At 39.8% G+C, this 22,733-nt stretch overlaps 1 protein-coding gene across 2 annotated transcripts in view; it reads left to right on the forward strand.

Annotated features, from left to right (window-relative positions):
* The window catches only part of COL6A5 (collagen type VI alpha 5 chain), a 148,016-nt gene that overhangs the window by 90,397 nt on the left and 34,886 nt on the right, over window positions 1-22,733 (forward strand). For both annotated transcript variants that reach the window (XM_054483243.1, XM_054483244.1), the window contains 5 exons: window positions 2,470-2,481; window positions 4,358-4,842; window positions 12,226-12,319; window positions 12,870-13,529; window positions 16,203-16,293. In XM_054483243.1, coding sequence (XP_054339218.1) covers window positions 2,470-2,481; window positions 4,358-4,842; window positions 12,226-12,319; window positions 12,870-13,529; window positions 16,203-16,293 — 1,342 coding nt within the window. The remainder of the gene's footprint in view (window positions 1-2,469; window positions 2,482-4,357; window positions 4,843-12,225; window positions 12,320-12,869; window positions 13,530-16,202; window positions 16,294-22,733) is intronic.

Genomic DNA, 22,733 nt, shown 5'->3' on the forward strand with positions numbered 1-22,733 from the left:
CAAATGTAGTTTTTATGAAGACAATCAAACTTTGAAAAATACAGGCATTAAATATTATAAAATGAAATTGAATCCTCATTATTTTTGCAGATAGGTAAATACATACATAGAAACAAGTACTAGAAGCAAAAGTAGAAAAACAATGATTTACTGTGTTCAAGGAGGTAGAATTAGGAGATCTGTGTTTCTTCATTATGTTTCCATTGTGGTTTTTAAATAATCATAATCAGAAGAATGTAAAAGGGGAAAATCAGAAACTTTACTGAAGGAGACCAGATAAAAATGTTGTCATTGCAAGTATGTGGCAAGGAAAGAACAGCAAAAAAGCAAGTTTAGAATAACTGTCAGGCTAGCAGGGAAGAGGCTGAGTGTCACCAAGGATGAGTAAGCAGAGGAGGAATTGTGAAGGGAGATCAATTGGTTGGAGAAGATGATGAGTTTACATATTTTAGGGGTAGAGGGATGTTGTGTAGACCCTACATGAAACGATCGACCCCAGTGAAATGGGACTTTCATAAAGGTGAAGGAAGGAGACTCAGATGCTGAAGTCATTCAGTGCTGGTGGTCCTTCAAAACACATGGATGGATGAGGTTTCTCAAAATGTAAAACTAGAGAGTCAGAAACAGAATCTCAAGGAGTTTCTGTTTCTTGGCAAAAAGAGTGGGGCCAAGGTACAGAAAAATGGCATTCCAGAGATGGGAGAGTCCTGCCAAATGTGGACAGCTTGAAAGGAGGCAAGAGGAAGGAGGCAATGGAGAGGAGGTTCAAAGGGAGGAGATAGAGGGAAAGGCCCTTCAGCACACAGGAGGAGATGAAAACTAGGGACTGGAACCACAGGGAGAGAAAAAGGGAAGAACCATTGTGGGAGAAATGAATGTGGGATCAACCTTCCTCACGATGTTGCCAGTCTTCTCAGTGAAATCAAATGACGTCTTCCCAAAGAAGACCAAAGGTAGGTGGAAGGGGCTGGGGAGGTGAGGACCAGCATTGGAGGGTTTGGGATTTGAAGGGAGAAGTTTTCCAACATGGAATAAAAGGAATTAGCTCATAAATCAGGAGGCCAGAGAAGAGTAGGCAAGTCCTATAACCACACAGGGCACTGATTGGATAACACGGAACTCCAGGATGCAGACTGGAGATAAAGATGCAGGCAACAGGCTGTTAGAGCTGATCTAAATGGCCTCACTTAATAGCTGACATTTTCAAGCCTTCTCATCTAACATCATTTGCTCCTCAGTCCAGTAGCAGCTCTGTGACATACAGGGATGAGGGCCAGGCTGAGACTCTCTTTGGAAAATAAAAGAAGGTGTCTAGAAGGCTGGGGGAAATTAAGAGAGAAAGGGGGTGGTTGAGAATAAAACAGAAGGGCCCAAGTGATTAGCATTTTGGAGGGAGATACATAAGTAAAGATTTTTAGGAAAAATCAACTTTAAAGAAATTGCTCAAAAGAGTTTAAGTAATTTCCCCCTAAGTCAACCAGCTTTTCCAGATTCAAACCCAGCGGGGTTTCTGCTTCTATGGCCAGTGCTTGTAGCCTTGCAGCTGTGTTTGAAGTTAACACGTGGAAGTACTCAGTCAGGAAAAAGGGGTCTGTTTTGAGCCTACAGATGCAAAGGAGGCTGTGGGTTATGTGTGCTGTCTGATGGCAGTTAGCATCCCAGTGGCCATGGGGTTAAGACAAACAAGAGGTGTTCACAGGGTGGATGGCAGAGGACCACTGTTGCACGACAGCATGACAGAAGGCTGGTGTGTTGCCAGTATTAATAATATCTTTTATTATATTGGAGTGACTCATTTGCTTCCTAGGAATCGAATGAAATGAACATGGAAATTGTCACGCCTGTGGTTTCTTAAAGATGTATGAATACTTTCCCGGATTCCTCTCAGTTGAGGGAACCAGATGCTGTTTTGCTCAGGAGAAACCCTTGGGGTTTTTTCTTCCTCCCTCTGGATGCGGAGATCACTCAAACAGAGGAGCTGTTTTTTATCAAAGACAAAATTCACTTGGAAATCTCCCTATGGTTGTATGGGAAAATAAAGGCTCCCAAGGTATTCATCCGGGAAGAAAATAAGACCCCATATTTTAGCTTTGCGTTGCCGAATGACTCTCAGAAGGCTGTGAGATGAGGCAAAACAAATTGAATTTCGGCCATCTTGCCGTTTAATCAGAGGCTCATCTGTTTTTGCTTCTAAGACGAGTGATCAGTGTTTCAGTTTCAACCAAAATTCTGCTAAAGTCTGCTGGCTGTGGCTCACAAATGAAAAAGGTTAGGAAGGCTCACAAATTAATAAAATTCTGTTGACATCTTCCTCAATGCTTTAACCTTGGCTTCCTGTCACATAGGAATTAGCCTCATTTGCAGTTAGACTCAAATAACATTTTCAGCTTTGTTAAAATATTGTTTTTTGAACTATTTTTAGTCTTGTTTCAGGAAGGTAACAAACTTTTCCTTCTCTGCTTTTCACAGCTTGCTGGAAAGGTGAGTATTCTTACCATGCTGTTCCCTGCTGAGATCATTACTGCTGCATTCCAACAAGAACAATCTGAAAGACGCCCTCAACCCCGTGGGAAACAGGATTTCTTCCTTCTATGCAGACAGTTCTTTCTTTTGATTATGACTATAATTGTCAGTGTCATGATTGACCTGTTTATGAAATGGTGACTGAATCCCAGCCCCTAGCCTGGGACCCATCACAGTTTAGAAGTCAGTTTCTCCCCAGAGCTGGCCCTGTGCTGCTGGGGGATTCAGTAAACATGGCTCTCTGACTAATCCACATTTTGTTGCTCTGTCTGCTGCTGACGCCCTTGACACTGGCTTCTTGGGTGTGAGATGCGCCCTTTCCTCCCTCTGGCCCACACTCATACCTGTCATCTCACTGAGTGCCCACTACTTTTAAACCTTTCCTGCCCATGGCTGTGGATGGTCTTCCCAGGGCCTAACCTGTAGTCGGGGCTGCACGGCACCTTAGAGCCCTTGAGTGGCAAGGCCATTGGAGCCAGTGGCTAAGTCAATTTCAAAACCTCCTTGTCTCCTAGAGGCCTGCTGATGTAGACCCTCAGGGTTTTTAAGCTCCGTGCAAATTTGGAGCCATTCACCTTAATTCTGCAAAAATATACCTTGCAAACAGTAAGTGCTCAATACAACTTCATGGATTAGGATTAAATATATCTTTCATTTTTCTTATTCTATTGTTCATTATCAGCTTTCATATTTTAAAATTACTGAAATTTCTTCATGGTAAAATTCTTTGATTCAAAACACTTCTCTAAATCAATACTTCCCTATTTTTATTACTAAGAACAGTGGTTGGGATATGGGATATTTTGAGTGTAATATGCTTTGGGAGTTAGCCAGATTGGGGATAGTAGAACAGCCTGAGCAGATGGAAGTGCTTATTAAAAGAAAAATCATTTTTCTCTTCCTGTGTTCAGACTTTAACAAGGACATTGAAAAGTGAGGTTTGATACATAGGGTAGATTTTCTATGAAATTCTAAAGTTCAGTCATCATAAGACGTGAGTATTGAGCTAGGAATGGCAGATAGTCCCATTTTTATAAGAGCTTATTGCAAACCTTCCTTGGTTCATGTTGCTTCCTTCCTCTTGCCACCCCGGCCTTCATTGAAAGCCAGCTTTCCTGAAGCCCCTAAGTTAGCCCCTTTTCGGAAACAGCCTCTTTATCCTCTGAATCCTCATTAAGAATAATCTTTATACCTTATAGTATAATGATTCTTGCCAATACAAGTTCCTTGAAGGCAGTGCTGCACTTGATTCATCTTTGCATGCATTTCACAGTGAATGTTATACTGCATTTCACGTGGTAGGTACTCAAATATTTGTTGCATAAGTGGATGGAAATCTTACAACTATCTTTATAATTAATAGATCATTTTGGAAGATTTTGGGGGAGGACAGATTTTCAAGATCTCCAATAAGCTATAATTTATTTTTATTCATTTTTAAATTTTACACACAGTAAAATTCGTTTATCTGTGTATCTGTTCAGTTTTACCAAATGCGTAGATTCATGTAACCACTACCCCGGTCAGGACACAGAAGAGTTCCATCAGCTCAAGAACTCCCACCAATTTCATTTTACACAGCTGACTGATTGATAGTGGGCTATGAAGTCTGAGCATTATATAGCCAAATATTCATGCTCTGCATTTATGTTAACAGCTTCAAGTTTGCAGGCCAGATTTCTTTCCTTTCTTTGCACGTGGGTACCTTTAGTTCTAGAGCTGGATGAAGCACTTGCTTTGCCTCTGTATGAACCCACTTCATTGGAGTAAATGGTTGGGGAAAGGATTTTGATCCAGTGAAATAACTTAATACTTCTGCTTTTCTTTTTTCTAGAAAAATGTCCGGCATATCCAACAGAGCTAGTATTTGCTCTGGACAATTCCTACGATGTAACAGAAGAGAGCTTTAATAAAACACGGGACATCATCACTTCCATTGTCAATGACCTTAACATCAGGGAAAATAACTGTCCTGTGGGAGCAAGAGTTGCCATGGTTTCCTATAACTCAGGCACCAGCTATCTCATCCGTTGGTCTGACTATGATAGGAAGAAGCAACTCCTCCAGCAGCTTTCCCAAATAAAATATCAAGACACCACAGAGCCCCGAGATGTTGGTAATGCAATGAGGTTTGTGACCCGCAACGTGTTCAAGCGGACGTATGCAGGAGCCAATGTGAGGAGAGTTGCTGTGTTTTTTAGCAATGGTCAAACAGCCAGTAGGTCATCCATCATCACGGCCACCATGGAGTTTAGTGCCCTGGATATCAGTCCAACAGTCTTTGCTTTTGATGAGAGAGTTTTCCTTGAAGCTTTTGGGGTAAGAATTTCTCTTGGCAACTTCTTTATTTTTAAGATAGTGGTATTGTGATATGGCAGGATGGGAGTGGTAGAGAGTCAAGGAATATATGTGGCCTCTTGAAAACTCCTTTACAGTTTTCACAGCTATATTGTTGTCAGTGTCTGTGAAATCCAATCCTGAATAATAACGACAGTCAATGATAACAGCAACCACATTTGCTCAGCTCCTGCTGTATGCCAGGCACTGTCCCTAGAGCTTTCCATACGTATTCATACATTCTCACAGCCCTCGGAGGTCAATACAGCTGTCATCTCCATGTTAAAAATGAGAAAACTTGGGCCAGGCGTGGTGGCTCATGCCTGTAATCCCAGAATTTTGGGAGGCCAAGGCGGGCGAATCATGAGGTCAGGAGATCGAGACCATCCTGGCCAACATGGTGAAACTTCATCTCTACTAAAAATACAAAAATTAGCTGCATGGTGGCGCGTGCCTGTAATCCCAGCTACTCAGGAGGCTGAGGCAGGAGACTCACTTGAACCAGGGAGTTGGAGGTTGTGGTGAGCCGAGATGGCGCCACTACACTCCAGCCTGGCAACAGAGAGAGACTCTGTCAAAAAAAAAAAAAAGAAAAAAGGAAACTGAGGCCCAGAGGATTACTAGTGACTTAACTATATACCACTACTAAGTGGCTAAATTGAGATTCGAACTTAGGTCTATGTGATATGAAGGACCATGAACATGGTGCCCTACCAGCCCTCTACTGCTCTGGTGTTTCTCAAATTTGTTATCTGCTTGCTGTTGCTCACAGAACAGCTGGCCTTAACCAGTGATGGAAGAAGTTCAGGGGATCTTTGAACCCCTATGGTCGTGCAAAACATTTGATGTATATGAACATTTTTCCCAAAAGAGGTCCTGTCACTTTTGGATCCACAGATTCTCAAGGGATCAGTGCTCCCCTTCCCTTCCTCCTAAGAAACTGAAAAACCTCTTCATCTGTTCTACAACTTTTCAGTATATTCAGATTATCCATAAAATACATTCTTCTGGAGCTGTGTAAAGCCATCATGTCCTTCAAGAGATTATAAAGGTCTATTTTTATAAAAAATGTACAATTTCTACCATATAAAGAGAAAGAATCTCTCTATAACATGGAGAGAATCAATCTGTTCCTAACACATCCAAGCATTTTTTGGAAATAGGAGCCGCAGAGAGTTACAACAGATCCTGACAAAAAGGATTGCAGGAAGTCAAAGTCCTGTGGTTTTCAGTTTTTCTTTTTGAAATTTTTCTGCCTCCTTAATTTTTCTCTCTGGGGAAAATAAGTGACATTTCAGCTTTGAGAGTTGCATACAATTCCAGAATACAAGAAATCTTAATAAGACATCAAATTTAATCCTTATCTTCAGATAAGACTGTGCCAAAGCCCTCAGAATCCCCAGTGAGAAAGAGCCTCCAGTCACTCTTGTTAAAAATCATTTTAAATTTGCATCATATCTACAGAGAAGGTGACCCAGGAAGCTATCTGGTTCTCATGACTCCGCTCTTACCAGATAATAACCCCACACAGTCATTCTGACCGCATATCACGCCTTGAGCAGTGCTCCCTTTAGTCATTCTTTATTCTTCCCTACCTTGCGCTCTTCTCCACTCAGGACATCCTCCTCTCTGTCCCCCTCTCTCAATTCCCTCCTTCTAATCCTCTTCATCAAGTCCTCACTGCTTCAACTCTGAAGGCATAAAGCTGATACCCTTGGTGTCTGAGAGTGTCTGTTTCCCCACATACTTACCCACACTGGATTTTACCTATTGAGCTTTTTAAATGTTTGCCAATTGCGTAGGTAAATAAGAGATTCTTATTGTTTTGATTATATTCCTGTGTGAGGTTAAACATTTTTTCATATGTTTATTGCCCATTTTAATTTTTCTGTGAAACTCACCTCACATCCCTTGTATCCGTTGTTTTTGGCATTATTATTTCTTTTGGCAAGTCTGCTCTAAAATAGTTTGCCTTACCTTTTTTTTTTCATTTCTTCTAAAAAAAAAAAACAAAACAGGATGCATGTGCAGAACATGCAGGTTTGTTACATAGGTATACATGTGCCATGGTGATTTGCTGCACGTATTGACCCATCTTCTAAGTTTCCTCCCCTCAACCCCCACCCCTCAACAGGCCCTGGTGTGTGTTGTTCCCTTCTCAGTGTCCATGTGATCTCAAGGTTCAACTCCCAATTATGAGTGAGAACATGCGGTGTTTGGTTTTCTGTTCCTGTGTTAGTTTGCTGAGGATGATGGCTTCCAGCTTCATCCATGTCCCTGCAAAGGACATGATCTCTTTCCTTTTTATGGCTGCATAGTATTCCATGTGTATATGTACCACATTTTCTTTATCCAGCCTATCATTGATGGGCATTTGGGTTGGTTCCATGTCTTTGCTATTGTAAATAGTGCTGCAATAAACATATGTGTGCATGACTCTTTCTAGTTAAATGATTTATATTCCTTTGGATATACACCCAGTAATGGGGTTGCTGGGTTGAATAGTATTTCTGATTCTAGATCCTTGAGGAATTGCCATGCTGTCTTTCACAATGGTTGAATTCATTTACATTCCTACCAACAGTATAAAAGCATTCCTATTTCTCCACAGCCTTGCCGGCATCTATTGTTCTCTGACTTTTTAATAATCGCCATTCTGACTGGCATGAGATTGTATCTCATTGTGGTTTTTATTTGTATTTCTCTAATGATCAGTGATGTTGAGCTTCTTTTCATATGTTTCTTAGCCGCGTAAATGTCTTCTTTTGAGAAGTGTCTCTTCATATCCTTTGCTCATTTTTTGATGGGGTTGTTTGTTTTTTTCTTGTAAATATATTTAAGTTCCTTGTAAATTCTGGATATTAGAGCTTTGTCAGATGGGTAGATTGCAAAAATTTTCTCCCATTCTGTAGGTTGCCTGTTCACTCTGATGATAGTTTCTTTTGCTGTGCAGATGCTGTTTAGTTTAATTAGATTCCATTTGTCAATTTTGACTTTCGTTGCAATTGCTTTTGGTGTTTTAGTCATGAAGTCTTTGCCCATGCCTATGTCCTGAATGGTATTGCCTAGGTTTTCTCCTAGGGTTTTTATGGTTTTGGGTTTTACATTTAAGTCTTTAATCCATCTTGAGTTAATTTTTGTATAAGGTGTAATGAAGGGGTCCAGTTTCAGTTTTCTGCATATGGCTAGCCAGTTTTCCCAGCACCATTTACTGAATAGGAGTTCCTTTCCCCATTGCTTGTTTTTGTCAGGTTTGTCGAAGATCAGATTGTTCTAGATGTGTGGTGTCACTTCTGAGGTTTCTGTTCTGCTTCATTGATCTATATGTCTGTTTTGGTACCAGTACCATGCTGTTTCAGTTACTGTATCCTTGTAGTATGGTTTGAAGTCAGGTATCATGATGCCTCCAGCTTTGTTCTTTTTGCTTAGGATTGTCTTGGCTATATGGAGTCTTCTTTGATTCCATATGAAATTCAAAATAGTTTTTTCTAATTCTGTGAAGAATGTCAATGGTAGTTTAATGGGAATAGCATTGAATCTATAAATAACTTTGGGCAGTATGACCATTTTCATAATATTGATTCTTGCTATCCATGAGGATGGAATGTTTTCCATTTGTTTGTGTCCTCTCTTAATTCCTTGAGCCGTGGTTTGTAGTTCTCCTTGAAGACGTCCTTCACATCCCTTGTTAGTTGTATTCCTAGGTACTGTATTCTCTTTGTGGTGATTGTGAATAGGAGTTCACTCATGATTTGGCTCTCTGCTTGCCTATTGTTGGTGTAAAGGGATGCTTGTGATTTTTGCACATTGATTTTGTATCCTGAGATTTTGCTGAAGTTTCTTATCAGTTCAAGAAGTTTATGGGCTGAGATGATGGGGTTTTCTAAATATACAATGATGTTGTCTGCAAACAGAGACAACTTGACTTCCTCTCTTCCTATTTGAATATTCTTTATTTCTTTCTCTTGCCTGAATGCCCTGGCCAGAACTTCCTATAATATGTTGAATAGGAGTGGTTAGCCTTACCTTTTTATCCTGGATCCAGTCTCAAGTGGAATTTAAACTTGCAAAGCCCTACTGATATTCTAGAAATTTCTAAATTTTCAAAAAAGTATCGGCAGGTTAAATCTCTGTAAATCTGATTTTTCTCTATGGAGTACATCTTTTTAAAAATTACCCGTGATCTTTCCTTTTGTGAAGTTAGACAAAATGGATAGAGTTATTAGTTACTCACATTCCCCTAAAGTATTTTATTATTTTTAATAGTTTTATATATTATCATTTATTATTATATTATTTAGTATTAGTATTATTTATTAGTTTTATTGCTGGAAGAGACCCTCTGTCTACTATAGATTGATTTTTTCCTTCTCTGCCACATTATTCCAATCAAGAAAGAGAAATAAAACAACTTTCTGACCTAGATTTTCAGCTACTGCTTCATTTCTTGGCTCCCATATAGCAATCTCCTAGGGAAAAAAAAAAATTGTCTATATTTGCTGTCTCCAGTGCCTCTCCTAGCATTCTTTCTTGAGATAATCCCAGTCACATTTGGATTCCTACTACTCTCCTGATATTGCTCATGTCAAGGTCAACTGTGATCTTCATGTTTCTGCACCCAGTGGTTGATTCTGTTGATTCTGTCTGCAGTTCTCTGGACTTACTTGCAGTATACAACGTTGTTGATCTTGCCCTTCTCTGGGAAACATTTTCTTTTTTTGGCTGACTTTTAGTATACCTCATCTTCCTGGTTTTTCTCTTACTTCATTAATTGTCCCTTCTCAGTCTAGTTTTCTGATTCGGCTTCATCACCTTGGCCTCAGAATGTCGGTATTGCCCAAAGCCCATTCTTTAGCCCTCTTCTCTATCCTTATGCAATCTCTTGACACTCTCATCCAGACTCAGCGTTTTAAATATCCTCAATGATATGTTTATCTCTCATCCAGACTGCATCCTTGAACTCTAGATTCATACACAGAGCAGCCTATTCAATACTTCCACTTGCATGTTAATGGATATTTCAAACTTAACCACATCTAAAATGAAGCTTCTAATTGTACATATGTACATATATACACTAAAGTGTACATATGTGTAATAAAGCATATTAGTACTTATTAGTAAATATAGCATTCATTTAAGTACTAGTATTAAGTATTGGTATAAGTACTAATCTTAGTATTATTTGTAAATAATATATATCCAGAATTTGACCACTTCATACTGTATCTTTGACACCTTGATCCAAACCACCATTATCTTCTGCCTAGACTGTGCAATCACCTTTTCCTTAGTAGCCTTGCATTTGTTCTTGCCCTGCTACAGTCTGTCTGAACACAGAAGCTAGAGTAATCTTATTAAACCCCCAGGTTATTCTTCTACCTGAAACTCTCCAATTTATCATTTCTCTCAGAGTTAAAGCTAAGGTCTTTACAATGGCTTGCAAGGCTCTGAATGATCTACCACCCAATCCATCTTAGTAACTCTCCGATCTCACCTTCCCCTTGTCTTGTTCTCTCTCACTCCATCCCAGGCACGCTGTCTTCCCTGCTGATCCTCATACAAGCTAGGCATTCCCCCTGCTTCCCCAGAGCTTTCACCTGGCTATTTCCTATGCCAGAAATTCTTTTCTCCATCTTCCCTGTCCTTTGAATTTTTGCTTAAATGTCATGTTATCAGTGGGCTCTACTTAAATGTTATCCCAGATTTTCCCATCCCTATTATCCTGCTTTGTTTTTTTTCTATAAAAAGTATTACTTCCCAACATACTAAATAATTTACTTTTTTATTATGTTGATGATATAGCTTTCCCACTAGAATGTAAGATAGAGGAGTTTTTTTGTTTTTTGTTTTGTTTTGTTTTTGTGAGACAAAGTCTTGCTGTGTCACCCAGGTTGGAGTGCAGTGGCACGATCTTGGCTCACTGTAACCTCAGCCTCCTGGTTCAAGCGATTCTTCTGCCTCAGCCTCCTGAGTAGCTGGTATTACAGGTGCATGCCACCAAGCTCAGCTAATTTTTGTATGTTTAGTAGAGACGGGGTTTCACTATGTTGGTCAGGCTGGTCTTGAACTCCTGACCTCATGATCCACCCGCCTTGGCCTCCCAAAGTGCTGGGATTACAGGCGTGAGTCACCGTGCCAGGCCGAGATAGAGGTTTTATCTGTTTCATTTATTTTCATATCCCCAGAACCTAGAACTACACTACAACATTGTAGGCATTCAATAAATATTTGTTGAATGAATGAGTGAATGAATGAATGAATGAATGAATGAATGAAGAGCATGGGGTTTACTCCTATGAATAAACTTCCTTGGTTTACCAGGTCAACATCTAGTCTTTACATGTGGGACCAACAAGGTCAAATACAAAATAACACCCAAAGCATCCAATTTAATAAAAATAGAGAGTAGGAATGTAGTAAATAGTTTCTAAACATATGGCTGGAATGATTATAAATATTTTCCAATGTTGATTCAGCACTTTACAGAAAAACAGAGGGTTTGGCTTTTCTAGCCCTTTAATTTGCTGAGGGAGAAAGAGAAAAAGCATGAACATCTTTGTTGATGGAGAGATAGCCTCCTCACCACCTGGGAATGATAGATTTCTTTCATAATAAAAGTATCTGTTTTGCATGGTGCCTCACATAGAGTAAATGCCCATAAAGAGTTATTGACTCACTGAATGAATGAATGAGTGCTGTATATTGCCCATTACAGTGAGTGTTAAAGTATTTTAAAAAGTAATCAGGAAATAAGAAATCAGACAGTGTGCCACCAGGAATTTTGAATAAAATTCTGTCCATTGCTTTTTGAAATAGACTTTTAAGTGGAATTTGTGATTGAGAGGGTCCTCTTGACAACTGAGAGATGTGCCTTCTTCTAGATAGAGTGGACTGGAAAGAGTTGGGATCACTACCCACGGAGGCCAAAGGAAGCTTGGGAACGTAAAATTTCTGCAGGGCCCAACTTCAAAAGCTGGCATGTGGTGTATAATCAGCTGGTGCATAATCAGAAGTGTGTACAAATTTAGTCCAGAATTGCAGGCTTGGAAATAAGAGATTTTAATACTTGCCGCAGTGAGTGAATCTGGTCAGGTTATCTCATGGCAGTTTTCTCATCATAATCTAGGGATGATGATACTTGTTCTATAGATACTTTTTGTGTTATGTTTAGGATAAGCAGGGGATTGTGTGTGTGTGTGTGTGTGTGTGAACATGCACTGAATGGAGCAAAGAGCTATAATGCAAGGTAATAGTGATTAGTTGGGTGTTTTTTAAACTAATCCTTAAAGTGGCTGCACAATGGTTTCCTAATAGTGACTAAAAACAATTAGCAAACATGCGTTCACTTCTTTTCCAATGCAGTTTGACAACACTGGAACATTTCAGGTGATTCCAGTTCCTCCAAATGGGGAAAATCAAACATTAGAAAGACTTCGGCGCTGTACACTTTGCTATGGTAAGACCAATGAAGAGAATTGACTGTGCTGAAGAGCTTAAATGCCTTCTAGATGAGTTATTGAATGTGGTTTTATCCAGAGATTTCTGTTTTTAATCATAGGTTCTATTTTCAGTTTTCTAGTTTTTCAATATCATATGTCATGGTTTCAATCTCTGGAATGTTTGGAGTTTCCATAGAATGTGAAAATTGGTTTAGAAAATTATCCCAACCAATGTAGCATTTCTTGGGGACAATTGGGTAGTTTGTATCGGAACTCTCTAAAATATCAAAAATATTTTCTAAATGAGCTTGGACATGACTTGTACACTGCAGGTGTATGTGCTACCTACATCTGCTTTCAACAAAGCCCTTCCCTTATTGTCTGCTAGTGCCCGGAGAAGTACTGAGACATTGAAAATTTCTCATTAATTTAAATTATGTGAGATCAAAGAGATATTGATCAAATTATAATTCTTGGTAATTAGTCACTGAGTCACTGGAAGATCTCAAACAAGTGTCTTGTTGGGTCAGTGTTGAACCAATGATGTGTCTCTCTGTGTGTTTTCAGATAAATGTTTTCCAAATGCTTGCATTCAAGAAGCTTTCTTACCTAAAGATTCATACATGGATGTAGCCTTCCTCATAGACAATTCTCAGAATATAGCAAAGGATGAGTTTAAGGCTGTGAAAGCCTTGGTGAGCTCAGTGATTGACAACTTCAACATTGCTTCAGACCCTTTAATCTCAGACTCTGGTGATAGGATTGCTTTGTTGAGCTATTCTCCTTGGGAAAGTTCCAGGAGAAAGATGGGTACAGTAAAAACAGAGTTTGATTTCATCACTTATAACAACCAACTCCTAATGAAGAATCACATCCAGACTTCCTTCCAACAGCTAAATGGAGAAGCCACAATTGGTCGTGCCCTACTGTGGACTACTGAAAATCTCTTTCCAGAAACACCGTATCTAAGAAAACACAAGGTCATCTTTGTGGTCTCAGCTGGAGAAAATTATGAGAGAAAAGAATTTGTAAAAACGATGGCTTTGAGGGCTAAATGTCAAGGCTACGTCATATTTGTGATTTCTCTGGGCTCTACACATAAGGATGACATGGAGGAGTTAGCCAGCTACCCACTTGATCAACACCTGATACAGCTTGGGAGAATACATAAACCAGATCTGAATTATATTGCGAAGTTCTTAAAGCCATTTTTATACTCGGTCAGGCGTAAGTTATTATTTCATTGTTTTTCTTTGTTTTAATAAGCTAGTGTTTGTTAATATTATAGTATTGATAACTTATTTTTGTGTCTATAGCTAATCTAAACATAATTTATGAATTAGATGGTGAGATAGGGGCAGGAATGGATCATTTGCTGGTTAAACCCTGTTTATATCCTGGTCACAAAATGGCGAGGCCTGAGGCCTTTTTTTATGGTAGTGTGTCTTTTAGCCAAACTCTTGGCACTAGAAAGCCACAGAGTGACTAGAGGTCTTATGAATCACATTTGCTCAGAAGTTCTAGCAGCAGTTAGGTGATTTCAGAAGAACATTCAAGTAAAAGTTTTACTTGCTATACCTGTTTCATTTCCAACTTTGGCACACCCTGGAGACCTGTGTGAGGATGTGAAGATAGCAAAGTCCTGGGCACACACGTCACCTAGGAATCATGTTAAAATGCAGGATGTTCTTACTGAGGATGTCTAGGGTGAAGCCTGAGATTCTACGTTTCTAACAGGTACTGCAGTAATGACAATGCTGCTGGTTCATGGATCACACTTTGAATAGCATGGCTCTAGGCCAGTGCACTACAAAGGTTTGCTCATTGGATGAGTGCCAGGCTACAAATTGATGTGTGAAGAAATAAACACACAGATTGAGAGTAAACATCTGGAAACTTTTAACGCAATTTGACATTGATTGCTGCAGCGTACAGTTGCATGACCAGTGGACTCTGTCTCATTGAACAGGATGTAGACCAAAAGTATCAGTCTGCAAAGAACTAGAAATAAGAATACCTTGTCCTCTATCACAGATGTTTGGGAAAATGCTCTTCTAGAGCAATTGTTCTCAATACGGCACAATTTGCCCCAGGGGACATTTGGAAATGTCTGGAGGCATTATTTGGCAGTCACAACTTGGGGATGCTACTAGTATCAAGTAAATAGAGGTCAGGGATATTGCTAAACATCCTACAGTTCACAGGACAGACCCCGCACCACAACAAAGAATAATACATCCCCAAAAGTCAATAGCACTGAGGCTGAGAAACACTTCTCCATAATATCCCACAGAATCAGAGCTGAACCTTTTCTTTCTGGAAATCTGACAGGTTTAGAAGTAAACTTGGCTGGAATTAATTCCACCACCTTACAATCCCAGTTTCCTTGCTATTCAAAGGATCTCCCCACAACACCACAGTGATAATGTCTTGAGCATTCACTCTTCATTGCAAGAAGAGCTCCTTTCTCCTGTGATTCATATTCAATTAAAGAATCCAATAATTGCCCTCTTGGGAACACTGTTGTTTCTTTAAATCTAAGACGCCCTCAATTGTATAATGTAAAGGAAAAAAATATTTCCAATTAAATTTTGATACCAACTTTCCTATTAGAGCATTTTATTTTATAGCAGTTGAAAGAGTTCTTTTGGATGTATAGTAAATATATCACTCTTGTGCATGCATAAAAAGAAAATCTATGTGAAATAGGCAGGTTAAGGCATTCCTAAAACAACTTCTTATTCAGAATTTGACTCTAGTGAGCTACTTCTTAGGCTCAGAGTCATTGGTATCCATTTTTTTCTATGCGGTATTGTTTCTTTGTGCCATTAAGATTGATGATTATGCAACATTTTTAAAAGACTATAAAACAACTCAAAGCTGGTCATGCTGGGCTGTTAAGTGGCTTTGCAATCATGTAGAGGTAGCCTGCTTTTGACTTCCACCTGGGAAGTGTTAAACACACCCAATTCACTGCCTTCCCACAACCACTTGGTTTGTAGGAGTGAAAAGACTCCTCTGCTGGTATTTATGGGAATGTTTTCAAATTGCTGTCCCCAATTCTACAAGTTTTGGTGCTGGCATGTTTGCTGTTCCCACATGCACAGGCAATGACCACTGCATCACAATTCTTGCCCACCCAACAGTAAGTGTCAGATGCAATTAATCAGAAGATATATTTTCATTTTAAAGAAATAGAAAAAAGGAAAAAAATGCTTATCTTAGAATTCAAAAATGTGATTATTATAAAACTACAGATGTTATCTGAGATATTTTCATAGATCCTTGGATCATTCAATGGCTGAAGGCCTTCTTTAACTAAAATCTTTTATTTTCCAGAATGGGACAGGGTAACATACTTCTCAATATTCCAAAATTTATAGAACAACATCAGGAAGGGGATAAATAGGCATATTATTTAGACCAGTAAGGTAAAATCTTGTCTGTGATTCTTTTCCTCATAGGAATCAGTATTTGTGGGTGCAGAAGCACAGAAATGATATCAGTATCATGTAATGAAACATTACGTTGTCTCTGTTTGATCAGTTAGTGTAAGTCTGGGTGAAAAACCTTTGATGAATCAGAATAGAGCATCTCTTAGATTATGTTAGCCTGAGCATGTGAAAATCATGTGTCCCTGCATCACAACTAGCTCTTAGATGAACAATTTGAGGAGGTCTGTTTCCATGACTCTGGTAGTCCTTTGGCTGCTAAAACACTCTGAAATCAAATTTTGAGTGCTATTTCTAACTGCTATTTTCTGTTTTCACCCCAGCCAAATTTTGCTGAAATATGTTAGTGACATTAATTGCTTCAAGAGGGTTCCTGTTGGGATTCTCTTTACCTAGGAAACATCATTTCCAGTTTTAAAATCCAACTATAACCTTGTTCTCTCAATAGGGGGATTCAATCAGTACCCACCACCGATGCTTGAGGATGCCTGTAGACTCATCAATTTAGAAGGAGAGAATAATCAAAATGATGGTTTCCAGTAAGTTAGAAAGCTCTTATATTTACAAGTGACTGTTAATTGGCTGATGGGAGTATAACTGGTTAATAACACTTTATTAGGTTGAGGATGCTAACAAGGTCTCTGAAGTAGACATTTTATGTATTCCATTTTCCATAGCAGAAATTACATATCAAGTATGATTTCCAATTTGTTTTTATAACATCATAAGCTTTATTACAATTTTGCCTTTAAATTCATGGTTTCTTCAGAAATTCCTGTATTGAAATTTACCCCAGAATAGAACCCACAATTTATCCTCGATCCACCTCAACCTCACTTCTCATTTCTCCCAACCATGAGTTCTGGCCACACTGAACTCTTACCTGCCTTGTGTGAATTATTCCATTTCACACTGCCTGGGACTCTTGCTCCTTTCGGTGAAACCCTAGGCGTCTTTCATGACCCAGATTGAAGCCATTTTAGAGGCCCACCCTCAGGGGCACATTCTCTTTCTCAGGGATGTTCCTTGCTGAGAAAAAGAATTCAGCGATATTTCTCCCATTTGCTTTTGAAAGAAGAGAAATATGGCTGTGTTCCACCCGGCTCACCAGTGGTCAGAGTTTAAGGTTACCTGTCTTGTTCCCTGAACATAGCTGTTATCCTGTTCTTTTTTCAAGGCGCCCGGATTTCATATTGTTCAAACACACATGCTCTACAATTTGTGCAGTTAACACAATCATCACAGGGTCCTGAGGTGACATACATCCTCCTCAGTTTACGAGATGACAGGATTAAGAGATTAAAGTAAAGACAGGCGTAGGAAATCACAAGGGTATTGATTGGGGAAGTGATAAGTGTCCATGAAATCTTCACAATTTATGTTTAGAGATTGCAGTAAAGACAGGCATAAGAAATTATAAAAGTATTAATTTGGGGAACTAATAAATGTCCATGAAAGCTTCACAATCCACATTCTTCTGCCATGGCTTCAGCCGGTCCCTCCATTTGGGGTCCCTGACTTCCCGCAGCATCTCTCCCTTTCTTTTTATATAAATGTGCCATGGTGATGAAGGCTTGTTCGTTCTCTTGATTTTGAGGCAGGATTCTTTGACTGGTCCAGCACACTAAAAACAAGCCGATTAAACAGAGAAACATAATTCCAAAATTTACTACAGTGGAGCCCCCAGTAGACTTAATCCAAGTCGTGGGGTTTCATCCATAAAGATTTTCTGCCACCTGATCTAACACTTCAGCTCCAGGCACAATGGATAAGTGAGCTTGAGAGGCTTCAAAAATTTGTTTTTTAAATTTAGTTATGTCCAATGATAAATTATATTCCCTACCTAGAAGGTGTCGTTTGACCATTTCCCATGAATGATCAGTCTTGTTATAGGAATACGGGGTGATACAGAAATCTGAAGTATTCCAATCGCACTGCATTTGCATGTGATGTTCAAGACTGACTACCCGATCTCCAAGCCAAATAACAGACTGTCTTAAATCATTAATTTGATTTGCCAGTTTTTGATCGATGTCTTGTTGAGAATTCCATATGTGGGCGGAATTGGCTTGCCAATCATTAACAATGAGCCATTTGAATGGATTGGTGTAATGCCATTCCGGCAGTGGTGGCCATTGCAGTGACTGTAATTAGGCCTATGATAACAGCAATTAAAGTGGAAACAGATCTCTTAGATCTTTTTAGAATTTGCTGTAGCACTTCATTAATTAAATGTATTGAGGGGGAGGATTCCCAAGGTCTGGGCAAAGTTACTGGAATCCAGATCCTTCTCGAGCTCGAACCAACATTACACTTTTCCTAGAGTCAAAATGGGAGTTAATGCAAGTGTATAAATGACAGTTAATGCGTTGGACAGTTTGATTATTCGTCCAAATTTTGATATTTCCCACTAACAGCATGTAAGGAGGCTTAACACAACTCTGTATGGGACCAGTCAGGTTGGAGGTAAGTAAAGCAGAATGTCTGGATCTACGTTGATACTGAGAGAGTGGGACGGTAGTGGGAACAAGACAGAATAGTTTTCCCTTCCCATACTCACAGTCCAGACATGGCAATTGCCAATTTCCAAAGTTCTGGGTGTTGTGGGCTCAGAATGGGGAGTATCATACGAGGCCTGGGGCGGGGGGTGGGGGGGTAATGCTTTTATCTTCCCATTTTAAGGGAAAGAATGAGCTGAACCTTGTATGCAAAGTAGAATGATGATTCTCGTTCTCCTGATAAGAAATAAAATAAGTAGCCTCCAGGCATTCCCTTCTGCCAGAGGAGCAATTGTTTTTTAAATAGCCCTTTGGTGCCCAGTCTATTACTAAACCATATGAGTCATTTTTTAATATTACTGCATGTGAGTTAACACAATCTTCCCAAATTAAAGTTTTAGATGGGCCCTCAAAATTTTTAGGGCATGGTTTTTCTGCAGGTTTATATTGAAAGTATGGGGTATCTCCCATTACTCCTCCTTTCATTTGTTTTAAAGGAGAAAGGGAGAGGCCAGAGACCAAATGTTCTGTTTTATCTGTAGCTGATCTTTCTGGAAGATAAGCAGCCCAGACTAGAGTTTCTAGATGGATACACCTAGGTGCATGTCCGAGGCACAGAGGTGGGTATTTATAACCCACGGTTACCTTAAATGCAGTGCCTTCTTCTCCTGGTTGAGCAGGGCAGTGGTCATCTGTTGCTCCAGGCATCCACACACTATTGTTAGTGTAGATTTCTGCAGGAGCATCTATCCAGGTGAGAGGTCGAATAAGTGGAGGAAAAGGCACATAAGCCCAATAAGAATAATTATGTGTAGCAGGTAAATCAGTGTGAGAGGAAACTGGTGAGACAGAAAGTATAAGGAGGAGAATCATTAAGTAAAACCTAGTGTAAGCGAGATTCAGTGCTGAAGGAGGAAGAGAAGAACAGAGGGATGTTATTTTCAGGCTAATAGAAATGGTGAGATTTTTAGGTTTGTAAGGAGAAAAAGAAGGGTAATCAGGAGAAGTGGGATTAGTTAGATGCGTCTCCATTGCCATCAGGGAGGACTGATTTAAACCCATTGTGATTTGGCGTGCCTGTTTCTGAGGAGTCGGCACAGATTTCACCACGTCTGAGGGCAGTCGCAGTCTCTGACACAGACGTCTTTTCTCTGTGGTTTTCGTTGTCAGTATTCACCCGAAGCTTGAGTCTTCTGGTGGGTACTCAGACAGGGGATTGATGATCTCCTGGTGAAACACAAGTATATCATCTTCCCCATGTTATAATTGTGCCAGGTTCCCAGGTATTGGTTTGGGAGTTTTTCCATAACACTGGCTTGTCTTTGTTTAAGGAGAATTTTTTGCCTGTAGAATGGCGTTCGGCTGCAGTTAGAGTATTATCTTTAGGAATATTTAAAAAAATTAGAGTAAACAATGCCAAATGTAGTTGGGAGTGGGGAGTAGTTAAATCATGTTTTGGTTGTTCAGACTGTTTGGACAATTGGGTTTTTAAAGTGCGATTGGCCCGTTCCACCACAGTCTGTCCCTGAGGATTGTAAGTGATTCCAGTAATATGGGAAATTCCCCACTGTTGCATAAATGAATCAAAAGCCTTACTAACATATCCAGGGGTATTGTCTGTCTTCATTTGATATGGAAGCCCCATAACTGCAAAGCAAGAATACAGATGTTTTTTAACATGGGCCATGCCTTCCCCCTGTTTGGCAAGTAGCCCATATAAAACCTGAGAAGGTATCTACAGAGACATGCACATATGACAGCCTGCCAAAGGAGCTAACATGAGTCACATCGATTTGCCATAAAGCATTAGCAGTTAGGCCTCTAGGACTAACTCCAGGTTCCTGATTTGGAAGTACGAAGACCTGGCACTGAGGGCAGCTGTGAACAATAAACTTAGCCTGTTTCCAGGTAAGAGCAAATTTATCTTTTAATCCAGCGGTATTGACATGAGTGAGATTATGGAACTCCTGAGCTTCTTGGGTTGTAAAAGAGACCAAACAGTTGACTTTATGGTTACCAGCAGACATGGGTCCTGGTAAAGTGGTATGAGATCTAATATGTGTTAATATAGAAAGGGTGTCTATGTTGGCTAACTGCCTGTTGTAACCTTGAAAATAAAGAAGCCAATTCAGAATTCTCAATATGTTTGATAGTAGCAGTTTCTATATTTTTAGTGGCATGTACAACATAAGCGGAATCTGAGACAATATTTAAAGGTTTGGGGAAATCCTGTAAGGCAGTAATCACAGCAATTAACTCCGCCTTTTGAGCAGAAGTATAAGAGGTAGAAATAAGTTTGTCTGTAGGACCTATATAACCAGCATTGCCATTACTGGAGCCATCAGTGAACACTGTAATGGCCTCAGGAATGGGTTGATCCTTGGTTAATCGAGGAACCACTCAAGACGTCATTTTTATAAAATCAAACAATTTGTTTTTTGGATAATGATTGTCAATAACGCCAATAAAATCAGCTAAGTGAATTTGCCACAGTACAGAATGTTGAAAGGCAGCTTGAACTTCGAGCCGATTTAAAGGAACTACAATTACATTTGGATCAAATCCAGAAATTTGAAGTATTCTGCACTGAGCCTGTACAATTACTGTGGCTATTTGGTCTAGATAAACAGACAAAGTTTTAGACACAGAATGAGGAAGAAAACACCACTCCACTAAATCATTATGTTGAACTATTAGTCCAGTAGGGGAGTGTAATGAAGCAAAAACCAGAAGCTGAAAAGGCTGAAACAGCTGTACTCTAGATAACTGGGTGGTCTGGATTCTTTCCTTACAAATTCCAGTTCTAGTAAAGCCTCAGGGGTCAAAGTCCTGGGGCTGCGGAGATTGGAATCTCCCAGTAGCACAGAAAACAAGTTAGACAGCGCATAGGTTGGAATGCCTAAAGTAGGTCTTAAATAATTAATGTTACCCAAAAGTTTTTGGAAGTCATTTAAAGTTTTTAAAGAATCTCTCCTAATTTGAACCTTTTAGGTTGAATGCATTATCGGCCACCATTCCTAAATATTGAACAGGAGTGGTCTGTTGAATTTTATCCTGAGCAATGTGTAATCCAGCCTCTGTAACACAGCGGCTCAAAATTTGGTAACAGTCAATTAATTCTTTATCAGTGGGGGCAGCAATTAAAATATCATCAATATAATGAAGAACATAGGCCTTGGGAAATTGGGCTCGAACTGGTGAAAGCACTTGTCCAACATGAAGCTGGCAGATTGTAGGGCTATTTAGCATTCCCTGAGGAAGTACTTTCCATTGATAACGACCTGCAGGCTCCTGATTATTGATAGATGGTATAGTAAAAGCAAATTTTTCACAATCCGATTTATGTAAAGCAATATGAAAAAAGCAATCTTTAAGATCAATAACTATGAGAGGCCAACTTTTAGGTATTAAAGCAGGGGCAGGCATGCCAGTTTGGACGGCCCCCATAGGTTTAATTACAGCATTAATGGCCCTTAAATCGGTTACCATCCGCCATTTGCCTGATTTCTTTTTTACTAGAAACATAGGAGAATTCCAAGAGGAAAGAGAAGGTTCCACATTTCCAACTTGTAACTGTTCAGAAACCAATTGAGTTAAAGCCTCCAGTTTTTCTTTAGAAAGTGGCCACTGCTAAACCCAAATGGGTGTGTCAGATTTCCATTGTAAAGGGATAGGATTAGGAGGCGTGGCAGCGGCCCGCCACTAAAAAGGATAACCTAAACCAGCCCTGTTTTCTTTTATAGTAACTGGGAGGGGTTTAGTAATCCCTTCATGCTTTGGACCAAGACTGAGTCCAAGAACAAACCCCATGATTTCCATCATATGCTGACTGGGAGCACTATAAGAGTTATGTGGAATATTAATTTCAGCCCCCCCGCCATTGTGCCAGTAAATCTCTACCCCAAAGATTAATGGGAATTGGCATGATATAGGGCTGAATTGTACCCTTTTGACCATCAGGGCCAGTGCAAGGCAAGATAAATGTGCTCTCATAAACTTCCTTGGCCTTTCCAACACCTACTAATCCCATGTTAGCGGGATGTTTAAGCCAAGAGGAAGGCCATAAACTAGAGGAAATAACAGAAACATCAGCACCAGTATCTACTAGGCCCTCAAACTTTTTTCCTTGAATGTGTATGGTGCACATGGGCCTTTGTTTAGAAATTACATTAATCCAATAAGCGGCCGTTTCACCACCGGAGCCCATCCCAGGGCCACGTGTCTTATCTCCTTTGTTTAAAACGATATTAGGTAGTAAAAGCAATTGAGCAATGGACTCACTGGCCGGAATGGAAACAGGAACCTTGGCAGACACGATTAATTTAATCTCATCAACAGAATCAGAATTAATGAGACCAGTATGAATGGTGATTCCTTTAGCAGAGGTAGATGCCCTACCTAACACCAGGCCCACCGAACCTTGAGGTAAAGGGCCAGGGACCCCCGTGGGGACAATCAAAGGCAAAGAGTCAGGTAGTAAA

The sequence above is a fragment of the Pongo pygmaeus genome, chromosome 2, assembly GCF_028885625.2.
Source record: "Pongo pygmaeus isolate AG05252 chromosome 2, NHGRI_mPonPyg2-v2.0_pri, whole genome shotgun sequence".
In the NCBI taxonomy this organism is placed as follows: Eukaryota; Metazoa; Chordata; class Mammalia; order Primates; family Hominidae; genus Pongo; species Pongo pygmaeus.